Source organism: Atractosteus spatula, chromosome 10 (assembly GCF_055471065.1).
Source record: "Atractosteus spatula isolate fAtrSpa1 chromosome 10, fAtrSpa1.hap1, whole genome shotgun sequence".
Taxonomy (NCBI): Eukaryota; Metazoa; Chordata; class Actinopteri; order Semionotiformes; family Lepisosteidae; genus Atractosteus; species Atractosteus spatula.
This window is the reverse complement of record NC_142715.1, coordinates 9,298,219-9,312,812: the sequence shown is the minus strand read 5'-3', so window position 1 is coordinate 9,312,812 and position 14,594 is coordinate 9,298,219. Positions and strand designations below refer to the sequence as shown.

General features: G+C 44.2%; 1 protein-coding gene across 1 annotated transcript; it reads right to left on the bottom strand.

The window, feature by feature from the left end:
• Positions 1 to 16: 16 nt before the first annotated feature.
• Positions 17 to 13,158, bottom strand: LOC148824847 (zona pellucida sperm-binding protein 3-like). Its single transcript, XM_088926172.1, has 10 exons — positions 12,601 to 13,158; positions 12,384 to 12,499; positions 12,202 to 12,308; positions 11,950 to 12,124; positions 11,755 to 11,872; positions 11,456 to 11,556; positions 11,305 to 11,378; positions 10,972 to 11,133; positions 5,485 to 5,550; positions 17 to 114 (listed from the first exon to the last, which is right to left on the bottom strand). Exons 1-10 carry the CDS (start codon positions 13,156 to 13,158, stop codon positions 17 to 19), a joined length of 1,575 nt encoding a protein of 524 aa, XP_088782298.1.
• Positions 13,159 to 14,594: the final 1,436 nt, after the last annotated feature.

The window sequence follows — 14,594 nt, the reverse complement described above, 5'->3', positions numbered from 1 at the left end:
ATGCTTACTCTGGAAACTACTTGGCGTGCTCCCTCCAGGGGTCACTGGCCACCTCCCAGTCTCCCAGCCGCCCTCCGCAGGAAAAGCACTGCATGTGATCCTTAACACCTGCAGCTGCAGAATGAACAGCAAAATCAAGAGCACGCGTGACTTCTTCCAAGGTCTTGTATATAATTATATATTGTATTTTTTTATTGAAATGTTTTTTTTAATGATAGGGAAAATATTTTCAGTCCTTAAACACTTTTTTTTACTTCTTAAATTTAGTCATTAGTCTATTTTTTCTTCCACTAACAATAACCCCCCACCACCACCAAAAGAAAAGCTTGAGCCCAAAATCTCAAATGAGCAAGGATAGATCTAAAAGCTTCATCTCAATGGAATTTGCTTTTAATGTGTTCTTTTCACACATACATTGATGAATACAGACTTTGGCATAGCAAATATATTATCTTGAGTGCAGTGCACAGAAAACCAGAGCTGTTCAGTACAGCTGATGACTTGTACAGCACAGCAAGAGATGAACAAGATTCCAATTTCAGTGGAAAGGATTTGCTACACCCCTACAGGCCATCTGTCATTTATGAACAGACACACCAGGTGGAGATCAGTTAATGAGCTGATCACTGCTGCCATTAGAACACATTCTCACATGCAGTGGATTACTGGTGTAGTATCCCCTCACGAGGCACCAGTCAATCTAGGGGTTTGGGCATTTACTGGGACAATTGTTAATTGTGGCAGTAAATCACAAAATGATTCTTTTAATGGCATTAGAATCCAACCATGCGGGATAACTCAAACAACACACACACACAGGTACTAATACACGAGAATACATTTATTAATACATAAAATGTGCATATAAACATACAGTGGTGTGAAAAAGTGTTTGCGCCCTTCTTGATTTCTTATTTTTTTGCATGTTTGTCACACTGAAATGTTTCAGATCATCAAACAAATTGAAATATTAGACAAAGATAACACAAGTAAACACAAAATGCAGTTTTTAAATTAAGGTTTTTATTATTAAGGGAAAAAAAATCCAAACCTACATGGCCCTGTGTGAAAAAGTGATTCCCCCCTAAACCTAATAACTGGTTGAGCCACCCTTAGCAGCAACAACTGCAATCAAGCGTTTGCGATAACTGGCAATGAGTCTTTTACAGCGCTGTGGAGGAATTTTGGCCCACTCATCTTTGCAGAATTGTTGTAATTCAGCCACATTGGAGGGTTTTCGAGCCTTAACCACTTTTTTAAGGTCATGCCACAACATCTCAATCGGATTCAGGTCAGGACTTTGACTAGGCCACTCCAAAGTCTTCATTTTGTTTTTCTTAAGCCATTCAGAGGTGGACTTGCTGGTGTGTTTTGGATCATTGTCCTGCTGCAGAACCCAAATGCGCTTCAGCTTGAGGTCATGAACAGATGGCCGGACATTCTCCTTCAGGATTTTTTGGTAGACAGCAGAATTCATGGTTCCATTTACCACAGCAAGTCTTCCAGGTCCTGAAGCAGCAAAACAGCCCCGGACCATCACACTACCACCACCATATTTTACTGTTGGTATCATGTTCCTTTTCTGAAATGCTGTGTTACTTTTATGCAGATGTAATGGGACACACACCTTCCAAAAAGTTCAACTTTTGTCTCAGCAGTCCACAGAGTATTTTCCCAAAAGTCTTGGGGATCATCAAGATGTTTTCTGGCAAAACTGAGACGAGCCTTTATGTTCTTTTTGCTCAGCAGTGGTTTTCGTCTTGGAACTCTGCCATGCAGGCCATTTTTGCCCAGTCTCTTTCTTATGGTGGAGTCATGAACAGTGACCTTAACTGAGGCAAGTGAAGCCTGCAGTTCTTTGGATGTTGTTGTGGGGTTTTTTCTGACCTCTTGGATGAGTCATCGCTGCACTCTTAGGGTCATTTTGGTCGGCCGGCCACTCCTGGGAAGGTTCACCACTGTTCCATGTTTTCGCCATTTGTGGATAATGGCTCTCACTGTGGTTCGCTGGAGTCCCAAAGCTTTAGATATGGCTTTATAACCTTTTCCAGACTGATAAATCTCAATTACTCTGTTTCTCATTTGTTCCTGAATTTCTTTGGATCGCAGCATGATGTCTAGCTTTTGAGGATCTTTTGGTCTACTTCACTTTGTCAGGCAGGTCCTATTTAAGTGATTTCTTGATTGAGAACAGGTGTGGCAGTAATCAGGCCTGGGCGTGGCTAGAGAAATTGAACTCAGCTTTCCAAAGATGTGATAAACCGCAGTTGACTTATGTTTTAACAGGGGGGGGGCAATCACTTTTTCACACAGGGCCATGTAGGTTTGGATTTTTTTTCCCCTTAATAATAAAAACCTTCATTTAAAAACTGCATTTTGTGTGTGCTTGTGTTATCTTTGTCTAATATTTCAATTTGTTTGATGATCTGAAACATTTCAGTGTGACAAACGCAAAAAAACAAGAAATCAGGAAGGGGGCAAACACTTTTTCACACCACTGTATATATAAAAGTGCTTGTTCAACTTCATCTCCCCCCATAACGGACAGATATTTCCAGAGGACAGAGAGCAAGTTAAAAAGAATTCACAGAGATCAAAGAGGAAAGCTAGCTGTATTTTTTTGTTTTGTTTATATTAACATCTGTCGCGCCTCCCGATAATAAAGGCATACTCGAATGTACTTGATTATATAGGTTTAATCTGGTTTATCTTACTAAACAGTAATAAAAGATCATTTTATGATGTGATATTTTGACTGTCAAAACGATTGCACATAAAGGAATAACAGGACGGGCTTGCAGAGAACACAAATACTTTTTAAAATACTAGTTGTGCCGATTCGATTCACACTGGAAATGGCAAATTGTCTGTTTATGAGCTGTGCGTCAAAATACTAATGTGACGCTCCAAGCGTTGCAATATAGTGTCCAGTCAGTGTGTCTGTATGAGCCCCTCTATCTCTCTCTGTGCAGTGTTAATGTACTGGAGTGTCCAGTCAGTGTGTCTGTATGAACCCCTCTCTCTCTCAGTGCAGTGTTAATGTACTGGAGTGTCCAGTCAGTGTGGCTGTATGAACCCCTCTCTCTCTCAGTGCAGTGTTAATGTACTGGAGTGTCCAGTCAGTGTGTCTGTATGAACCCCTCTCTCTCTCAGTGCAGTGTTAATGTACTGGAGTATCCAGTCAGTGTGTCTGTATTAACCCCCCTCTCTCTCAGTGCAGTGTTGATGTACTGGAGTGTCCAGTCAGTTTGTGTGTATGAACCCCTCTCTCTCTCAGTGCAGTGTTAATGTACTGGAGTGTCCAGTCAGTGTGTCTGTATTAACCCCTCTCTCTCTCAGTGCAATGTTAATGTACTGAAGTGTCCAGTCAGTGTGTCTGTATTAACCCCTCTCTCTCTCAGTGCAGTGTTAATGTACTGGAGTGTCCAGTCAGTGTGTCTGTATGAACCCCTCTCTCTCTCAGTGCAGTGTTAATGTACTGGAGTGTCCAGTCAGTGTGTCTGTATGAACCCCTCTCTCTCTCAGTGCAGTGTTAATGTACTGGAGTGTCCAGTCAGTGTGTCTGTATGAACCCCTCTCTCTCAGTGTAGTGTTAATGTACTGGAGTGTCCAGTCAGTCAGTGTGTCTGTATGAACCCCTCTCTCTCTCTCTCTCTCAGTGCAGTGTTAATGTACTGGAGTGTCCAGTCAGTGTGTCTGTATTAACCCCCCTCTCTCTCTCAGTGCAGTGTTAATGTACTGGAGTGTCTAGTCAGTGTGTCTGTATGAACCCCCCTCTCTCTCTCAGTGCAGTGTTAATGTACTGGAGTGTCCAGTCAGTGTGTCTGTATGAACCCCTCTCTCTCTCAGTGCAGTGTTAATGTACTGGAGTGTCCAGTCAGTGTGTCTGTATTAACCCCTCTCTCTCTCAGTGCAGTGTTAATGTACTGGAGTGTCCAGTCAGTGTGTCTGTATGAACCCCTCTCTCTCTCAGTGCAGTGTTAATGTACTGGAGTGTGCAGTCAGTCAGTGTGTCTGTATATAGTATATAGTATATAGTAATGACAAACACAAACACAAACTAATTACATGAACACACTAATATTAAACTCAAAACCACATTTCGATTCAAATATAAGTTTTAAAATTTACAACTTCTATATTCGCACGAAAATATTATTAATGTAGCACAAACGCTACTTTCTAAAAAAGACAGAAAGAAACTGTTTGTTTTGTCTCATGGTGGTCCTCCTCTCCATCCTAATGAAATGTTTAATATGATCCCTCGAGAAAAAAAAGGAATCAATTTCCGCCTGGAATGATTGATGCCCCATCAAACATTTTGTAATATCTCGGAAGTTTATACAGTAGAATCCTGGTTCTTGACTAAAATTAAAGGTAAACAAGACTAAGGAAAGTCTTGAGTTGAAACTTAATGTCGAACTGGGATTTAAATCACCCGGAACATTTCACTACATTGGGCAGTATGTGCCAGAGAGCGGCATCTGATATTCGATCGATAGCTCAGTTGGTAGAGTGAAAGATTGTAGTGAAAACAGCGGGAAATCATTAGGTTGCTAGTTTGATTCTGGCTCGAAAGAAGGTGCTTTTTGTGTACTTTAATCAAAGAGTTAAAATAGGGAATCTTTTTCACTGAGACGTTGATCAAAAGCTCAGTAAACGACGAAGCAGAGGCTCTTGTTCCGAATTCAGCTCCCGTCTGAATGTCTTGTTTTAGCCAAAATCTGATCTTTGAATTAAGGGACTACTCTGTCTGCTTTGTTATTCAAACGTATATACAAATGTCACGTTATTATTATAGATATAAAGGTGTTCTCTGTTTTCAAAGGATAGGTACTTAATTTTCTTTATGATTTGGTATTGATTTTGTATCGTTGTATTATTAAGTTTGTGCTTTCTGTGTTTTTATCGTATTGTGAACTTCTTTTTTAAACAAATGCTTACAAAGGCAGACACGGCACACATCTGTTTATACCAGCGGTGAATTGTACATTTTTATTACGTTCACGCTACTTTGCACTTTTGGGAGTAAAACAGGTTCGATATAAAGTGGCAAAAATATAAAAGGGGAAAATATCTCCAGACTGCGTGTATGTTGTGACTGTTGTTTTATTTTTTTTAAAACATGGCGTACTGTGCACGAAATGTTGCAGAAACACAATCTGATATTTTAATAATTATTATTTTAATAATTTGATAAAATTGAGGCCCCGGATCCAAATCTTCAGTTCTGATTTTTTTTAAGTGATATCTTCCCTTCCTGTTATGGAAGTCATACGATGTGAGCAATTGTTTTTTTCACGTTGCGATTCAAAGAGCCTCAGACGCACTGTCGCACAGTAAACAAACCAGAATAGTGTAATGCTTACGGCCGACAGGTACTGTTGTAAGAGCCGGCTTACCAGAGCAGGTGACGTCACCGCCCTTCCCAGTAATAGCAGGACCACAGCCGCTGGGCTGTGGAGAGATCCCTCATTGGCTCACCGGGCGGGGTCCCTGCTAAGTGACGCGGGAGTCCCGGGTTCGAGCCCCCGACGGTGAAGAGCCGACCTAATGTGGCAAGGGCGCCCGCCTGAACCCCCGTTGCGTTACAATAGATTCTGCTGGGAGCTGGACTGAGCTCATTCTCACTTCCTGTTTACTGTGCTGAAAACAGAATCTCTCTTTCCCAGACATCTACTGCTGCCAGATATTGTTCTGCGTCCTACTGCTCCAGCAATTCCTTTGACGAAAGACAGATCACTTGTGCGCTTTTAACCTTCTCGCAGCTACAGGCGAGACTGAAGCTAGAGATGTGAAGGCACCCGCTGGTACACCTTCTCTAACTTTCACAATCGCGACAGACTTCTCTTTGATAAAAAAAAAAAGTAGATATAGCCCTGAAAAAAGCATTAGTTTTATCAGTTTTTACATTAATCGATTTTGAATCAAATATGATATTTTTATTGCATTTTACATAATAATAATAATAATAATTATTATTGCTTACACTTATATAGCGCTTTCATGGACACTCCACTCAAAGCGCTTTACAGGTAATGGGGACTCCCCTCAACCACCACCAATGTGCAGCCCCACCTGGATGATGCAACAGCAGCCATAGTGCGCCAGAACACTCACCACACATCAGCTATTAGTGGGGAGGAGAGCAGAGCGATGAAGCCAGTTCAGAGATGGGGATTATTAGGAGGCCATGACTGGTAAGGGTCAATGGGAAATTTGGCCAGGATGCTGGGGTTACACCATTACTCTTTCGAGAGACGACCTGGGATTTTTAATGACCACAGAGTCAGGACCTTGGTTTTACGTCTCAGCCGAAGGACGGCACCCGTTTACAGTTTAGTGTCCCCGTCATTATACTGGGGCATTAGAACCCACACAGACCCGCCCAGCGACAGAAACCAGACGGTACCGTGTGTCGGGCTCGGCTGCGAGCAGGACAATGACGTCACGGGGACAAAGTAGAGAAAATCAAAACGGTTCTATAAAAGACCTGTATCAGCTGTCGGTTCGCAGTCTGGACTCTAAATCCACCGATCCGATTTCAAATCTCTCTAACACCTGAGCTGCGGCTTCTTTCGAGTACTTATTCAAGAGAACATTATGTTAATCATATAGATGAAACGTTTAATATATTCAGGTGGGTAGCTACGTCAGCATTCGTATCTGCAAAGGAACAAGTAATACTGTAGGTTTATTCCATGCTGAAAAGAGAAGAAAGAAAACAAACCTGAAGAAGGTTTCACAGCTGAAACGTTATGTTTTCTCTCTTCTCTTTTCAGCATGGAATAAACCTATTACTTGTTCCTTTAATATATTGTTCGGTTTGACTCAAAATGCTTTACTACTACAAGAGAGAATTATAGTATGGAGGATGAGACAAATTTATGATTTCTTGGAAGAAAATGTTTTTTCTGTGCGTTTGAAATGAATCGAAACTTAAGCGCGACACACAAACCCTTTGTCTTTTTTAAAGATATAATATTTTTAAACAGACAAGTATAGAAAACGTTTTTTTTACTTTTTGCTTATGTTGCTTTTTTAACACGGTACTGTGTGAAGATCAGCTCCTGCTCTGAGCTCAATAGCAATGCAAAACTGTGCTTAACAAAGCTGGCGAGCAGCTGAACTTGTGCTCAGTAGTCAGTACGGTGCTGAGGGCTCAGTACTGGCGTTGTTCTAATTAGCACGAACTGCAATGGCTCTGAATCTGACCATTTCTATGGAAGTACTTCAGGTGGGTAGCTGCGTCAGCATGCGTAGGCTGCAAAGGAACGAGTAATAGGTTTATTCCATGCTGAAAAAAAGAAAGAGAACACAACGTTTCGGCCGTGGAGAAGAAGGCTCCACGGCCGAAACGTTGTGTTCTCTTTCTTCTTTTTTTCAGCATGGAATAAACCTATTACTCGTTCCTTTGCATTTCTATGGAAGCCCGTTTCCGCCAGGAAGTAAAAATAAAAACGCTCTATGGTATCTCAGAATTCCGACTTAGTAACTGAGAATTGTGACTTAAAAACTCAGAATTCCGACTTTATATCTCGTAATTGCGACTTTATATCTCAAATTTGCGACTTCGAAATAACCCATATTTCATTGTATGTCCTTTTGTTATTGTAACGGATTCGGGTTCCAGGGCTTGTGCCTTTGCTGCTCCCACCCTAGTTCGTGCCTCACTGCATTGGCTCGAACCCAGGTCTTGCCAGCTAAACTAAAGAAGACCTTCTTTTTTAAGTAAAAAAGGACATACAATGGAAATATGTAAAAAGTATAAGTTTCAGCTTTTATAATTGTGAATTCTCCTGGATGTGACGTGTCTATTTCTGTATCTTATTTCATATTCTGTCTTCGTTTTTGTATTTCTGGTGTTTAAATAAAAAAAAAATAAAAGCCCACCGTCCACTATTCCATCCATGTACTATGGAAGCCTCACTACCGGAAATGGGATTCCATAAAAATTTGTGTAATTAATTTGATTTTTATCAGGGCACTGTACAAGACAAGTCTTCAGGCCTATAGATCCTATGATCTTGTACGATTCATCATTATAGTGTAATGGAACGGCCGACACAATTTGTAGTTCAGGTGGGTACCTGCGTCAGCATGCGTAGGCTGCAAAGGAACAAGTAATAGGTTTATTCCATGCTGAAAAAAAGAAGAAAGAAAATATGTTTTGGCCGAAACGTACCAGTAAACTTTACATTAACAATACCAGCCAACTATACATTATCATTTCACACCGGTTCTACAGGAATCTACAGCAGAGCCCTGAGTTGACTCCCAGAGTCCCACTGAGCCCATAGAATTCCACATCACCCATCACTCCTGCACACAGTCCGCTGAGAGCGCCTGTCCATAAACTACTGGATTGAGAATGGGATCAAATAATTCCCCATTTTCTTAATTCTACATCAAAGGACTGTTAAAGGTCTATTTGAAGGCATCGATTCGTATTCTTAAACCAGATGAACGCCTGGAATAAGTTAATATTACTTATAAATAGTCATGCTACAATACTCCAGTTGAAGGCACGCTTCTAGCTTTGTGGTACTCTGGTGCATCACGAATTTATGTTTGAATTTCTGTGGATGAACTACTATAGGTGTACCCTCGCTCACTTTCTTTAGCGACAGTCGTTGCTCTTCATCTGAGTGATGTATTTGCTTGTTTTTCAGTTCACTTCCCTGCAAGGAATATTCACCTCAGAGCTCTCTTTCACAGACTGCAGGCGCTATGTTTGTTAACAGGTGTTATAGTGATGACATCTTTCTGTATGATCAGGAGAGGAGCTGCAGGTCCACTGTGTTGTGGCTGCAGTACAATTTTAGCTTATTATAATACTTTTTAAGAGCGACAGATTCTTAAGATCACGAGGTGTTTACGATATTATTTCAGTATTAAGCTGTTACTACATTCGGAACTGTCCCATAGGATTCAGTGTTCCATTAGTTTGGCACTAAACTGCTTAGTCTATTGCAGGAATTGTACTTAGTCCTGTCCTGTAGTGTCCTCTAGAGAGCAGCAGCTGTTTCCTTGGGCTCATTGCAATTGGGAACATTGTGATTACTGAGCAGGGGACTAAAGTCAGCAGACGAGCGCGTTGCAAATCGGTATTAATCTGGCGTACAGAGCTGCATGTTAATCTCTGGATCATCTCCAGTTAATGTGATACTGTTCTTACCTTGCAATTGACCCAATCTGACTACTGGCACCAACACCCCTGTTATTACAAATAAACTTCTTATGTACATACCGTGATACATAAGTTTGGTGGAGAGGTTTGGCAGCCCATATTCAGTCAAAGGTGTGTGTGCAGATCACTGTGATATACAGGCATCAACAAACTGACAAATACAATATTAAATGTTTAACTGATAAAACCCAACCGAACCAAACCTGAATATATTAGTGGTGGAAAGGAGTCTTTTTATATAGCAAAAGGTCTCTGATCCTTTGGTAAGAACGATGGGTATATAACCCATTGTCCTCAATATTAGAAATGAATCCTTGAGCACTGCCATTGTACCAACGATCCTCAAAAGTGCTGCCATTACCCCCGTCCCATAAAAGCCTAACATTACCCTTTCTTGCATAAACTGTAGAACATGCCTTCACATTTCAGTTGCACTTTGATCTATTATCACCCTACTCTCCACATCATAACCTTTGCTCTTCTAATTCTGGTCTCCTAACTGTCCCCCAAGCCCCTCTACACTGTATGGGTGACAGGGCCTTCTGCTGTTATGCCCCCAAGCTCTGGAACTCTCTCCCCAAGGATACCAGAGTCACCTTCCCTAAACTCCTTCAAATTCAGACTCAACACCTTGTTCTGTAGAAGAGCCTTTACTGAACTGGTTCTATTCTTTACCCCCCTGCTTCTACTTTTCTTAGTACCGCCATCCATGGTCTTCTCAGTCTATTGGAATTGTTTTATCCTGTGTATTCTAATTGTAATTCTGTCAAGTGCTTTGAGGAGCCACCTTCGGAACCATTATATAAAATAGTTTATTCTAAATCCTTGAAACTTTAATAGGGCACTGCAGTAGGGCTAAGAATTGACAGCCTTAGTGGGCCATCATGATTCGTGCAAATAATAGGTAGTCACAAAGGAAGACTAGGATTCACTTGAAATCCATGACATGGGACACTGAAACAGTGGAGAGGCTTTGTGTAGTAAGCATTCAGTCTCAATCTACACAGTCTGTGCTGCTGGTAGAGGTGGTTGTGAACACCCGTCTTCCGGATCAAGTGCTGGGATCTCCAGTCTCAATCCTAATACTTCTCATGACTGTCCACTACCACTGCTGTGAAACCAACACCCATAAGATAAGACCTCCGAGATTCTAACTGTACCATTATTCACTGATGTTCACGCACCAGTATTGTTCCTCTGCTAAGGAAGGGAAGGCCTACTTTACACCAAGCCCCTGCTGACAATTCCATCCTTGTGTTTCTTTTAGTCAGTTTGTGCAGCCTAGAATAGGACACTAGATCTCACTCTTACTGGGCACTACAGTAGCAACTCACACTCCATAAGCACTACCCCTCTCAGAAATGGGAGAATTTCCAGTATATTGAACACCTCTGTCTCTCCCACAGTAAAAAAAAGTCACACTGCCCTGCCCAAGGAATAGTGCGGCCATCTTCCCCCAGTACAATGCTTTATTACTCCAGCCATTTTCAGTCCTCATTGGCAGCAATATGGGAAGCATTCTTGAAAGGGGAACCCCCACAAATACTTCCCTTGAATTCCTCCACCCCATTCAAACCTATAAACCATAAAGAAACAAGGGCAGACAGAAGGGTCTTTCACAGCTTTATTGAGATGTTGCCATTACAAGGCGAGTGGAGGCAGGAGAGTCACAAGGGCCAGGCTGGAGCCTTCATTCAGGCACCTGGGGAGGAAGAAGGAGAACAATCCAGCTGAACTGCAGGACACCCACCCCTAAAGGAGCTCCTCCTGCCAGACCCTACCTGTCCACTGGCCAACATCTCCGAAGTCCTCTGCTCCCTCCACATCCTCACTGGAGCTCTGAGGGTCTCCCTCCTCATCCTCAGTCCAGTCAGCTCCCACATCCAGAGGACCCTCTACTGGTGCCACAGCCACCCGACCGCTGGTCACCAGGCTCCTGGTACCTGTGGACAAGCAGCACCCAGGAGTGAGGGATCCGCTATACCCAGAGTCCCACAGTGATGCTACTCATCTTAATAGTCCCTTTGTCCAGCATGGGATCATTCCTCAGTTGTCCAAGCATGGTTGTCTCTTGGGCAGAGATGCATCCACAAGGGATAGAGAACCAGACCCACCTTCATTCTGACTGCCAGCACACTTGGACTCACAGCAGGCACAGACCTCATGGTCACCATACAGCTCCTCCCACCTGGAGGAGAGGAGGACAGGTGAGGCCTCCACCTGGCATGTCCCAGAGCACCCTCAGCAGGCTCCTTACAGAAGTACCTCTTCGCCTCCCTGTTGTAGGTGCAGGACTTGGTCCCTGGTGTTGCTTTAGCAGGAGCCACAGCCATGACACAGTGCATGTACAGCTCAGTCACTTCATGCTGCAAGAGGGAAGGTCACAGCATTAAGGGATCAAGGCCAATCGAGGGACAGAGAAGGACCTTCTGCCATCAGTGAAGGCAAGCTGGCAGCTCTTGGCACTACAGCCGCCACAGTCTGGTTCACATCTAGATCATGGATGGAAAAGCAGACAATGGATCAGTAGAGCAAGAAGGCTGAGCAGCCTTTGAAAGCAGTACCTTCCTGGACAGCTTCTTCTGGAAGAGGAAGGCATCAATTGTGAAGCGGAGCATATCCTTCTGCTTGGAGGGGACAAACCTGGACAGGCAGCCATCTGCCTTGCTGTCCACCATGCACCTGGGGACAAGGACAAGGATGAACCCCTGCAGGCTCTCAGGGCTCCTGCCCACCTCTCCTCCCAGAAGGGGCCATACCCCAAGTTGTCGATCACAGGGAAACGGGGCTGGGAGTGCTGGTCTGGTTTCTCCGTTACGTAACACGAGTGGATGTACAGCCTCTGCTCCACTGTGGCAAAGTAGGCAGTGGCCTGGAAGTACATGGGCTGACCCAGGAAGTACTCATCCTTAGGAGAGAGCCGGATCCAGCGGGCTGGAGAGAGAGGCAGCATTACACCTGCACACAGCACCCCCTGCAGGCAGGAGGAGCCACTCACTCAAGGAGCTTACAGTTGGTGGTGAGCAGGACAAAGCTGTGCTTGTTCTTCAGGTCCTTGAAGAAGGTCCTTCTCCTGGCCCACGTGGGGACATAGCCAACCTTGTAGGAGTAGTGGAACCTGCAGGACAGAGGGGATGAGGGGCTTCTGGACACTGTCCCAGCGGCTTCTCAGCAGCAGCAGAGCCCTGCCTACCTGTTGTAGGAGCACTTGACTGGCACAGAGAAGGGAATGAAGCGATGCACAGGCGCACTGGAGGAGGGCGGTGCATAGCGGAGAGTGTTGGAGTACACCAGGCGGCCCTGGACAACCTGCAGGGTTACAGAGGAAGGGATATTCCCAGGAAAGGAAACCCTGACACTAGCCCTACAGCTCACATCGATACACTGCCTGTAGATGAAGCCCCGCTTACCGATCGCTCGGTGCCACACTCGTGAAGCCCGTAGATGAAGTAGAAGTAACGGCGTGTGGTTCGGCTGACGCTGCAGTTGCCCAAGGTCACCTCCGATGGCCGACAGCTGAAGCCGAACAGGAGCCGACTGACCCTCACGTACATCCTGCTGGAGTCGCACCACACAGCCACTCCTCGGGTGCCCCCGATGGCCGGGCGAGCCGGCTGCCGCCCTCGCTGGGGAGGAAACAGGACGCTCTTGATGTAGGCGGGTAAGGGCCGGCTGCCGGCTTCGGGCTTCATCTTCTCCTTGTCGAAGTAGGGCGAGTACGCGTCTCTGGACACGGGAAGACGGCGGAAATCGGGAGCCAAGGACTGCGAGTCGTTCTCGCTTGCAGACAGGTCTTCGGAGGGTGCATCTGCCAGGTTCAAGTCCTCCGACTGGGCTGCGTCTTCGAGAGCCGGGAAGTCGGCCTGGAGCGCTAATGCCCGAGAGTCCCAGCCAGCCGGCCCGGCGGAGATCAGTGCGGTGAGTCCGGCCGCTGCGCACAGGCACAGTATAAAGAGAAACGAGCGCATCGCCAAATTAACGTCCCGCTAAATTGCTACAGGGGTAAGATAAGTAAACCACCAAACTGTGTTGAAGCAAGAGAGCATAAAGTGTGAATGCTGTGACTAGGTTTTTATACTGGCAGGACCTGCTTCCACACACCTGGTCACACTACCGCTCAATCAACACAATCAGTTACACACAGAGACCCGGATTGTTCTCAGCGTCTAATTAGAACCTGCTTCCAGTCTGAGGCGGGACTCCGTGAAGCCGCCTGCACACTTTCCCGTGTGTATCTGACCTCAGCGGAGGAGTTCCACGCAATTTCGACAGAATTAAATCACCCACACGTGTAAAATTTGCTCAGATTAATTTATTGTTCAATTAGTTTCTAATTTCCGAGGACAGTGTGTTAAACTCGCTGTCAGACAGAGTACGGAACATGCGACACGTCCGTCCACACTTTCCTTTATCGAGGGGGCTGTTCTATCAACACGTACCGCAATGAAAATAATTTTACTATTTTTCATGTGTAATTGCATGTCATATTAAAATGTGTAATACAAGCATTTCTTTGCTTCCCAGTAAAGAAATACTGATCAGCTTTTGACATGATCTGATAATAATTTGTCTGATTTTCCAGAGATTGCTTTTGCTTCGCAGCACTGAGAACCAATGGAAGCCCGTTTCCGCCAGGGAGTAAAAAAAAAACGCGCTATGGTATCTCAGAATTGACTTAGAATCTCAGAATTGCGACCTAAAAACTCAGAATTGCGACTTAAAAACTCAGAATTCCGGCTTTATATCTCGTAATTGCGACTTTATCTCTCACATTTGCGTCTTCGAAATAGCCCATATTTCATTGTCTGTCCTTTCGTTATTGTAACGGATTCGGGTTCCAGGGCTTGTGCCCCTCGCCGCTTCCACCCTACTTCGTGTCTCACTGTATTGGCTCGAGCCCAGGCCTTGCTAGCTGAGCTAAAGAAGACCTTCTTTTTTAAGTAAAAAAGGACATACAATGAAAATATGTAAAAAGTATAAGTTTCAGATTTTTTAATTGTGAATTCCTCTGGATGTGAAGTGTCTATTTGTCTATCTTATATCATATTCTGTCTCCGCTTTTGTATTTCTGGTGTTTCAATATTTTTTTTTAAAAAAGCCCACCGTCCACTATTCCATCCGGGTACTATGGAAGCCTCACTGGCGGAAATGGGATTCCATAAAAAATAATGTAATTAATTTGATTTTTATCGGCTGAAACGTGTTTTCTTTCTTCCTTTTTTCAGCATGGAATAAACCTATTACTTGTTCATTTGCGACATACAATTTGTACAATCTGGTTGCAGTGTGGTGACGGCACCGCCCTCCCCTGCGCATAACAGGGATGCTGGCCGCCGGGGCTAAAGAAAGTGATCTTTAGCTCAGCTGGCAAGACGTGGGTTCGAGCCAATGCAGTGAGGCACGA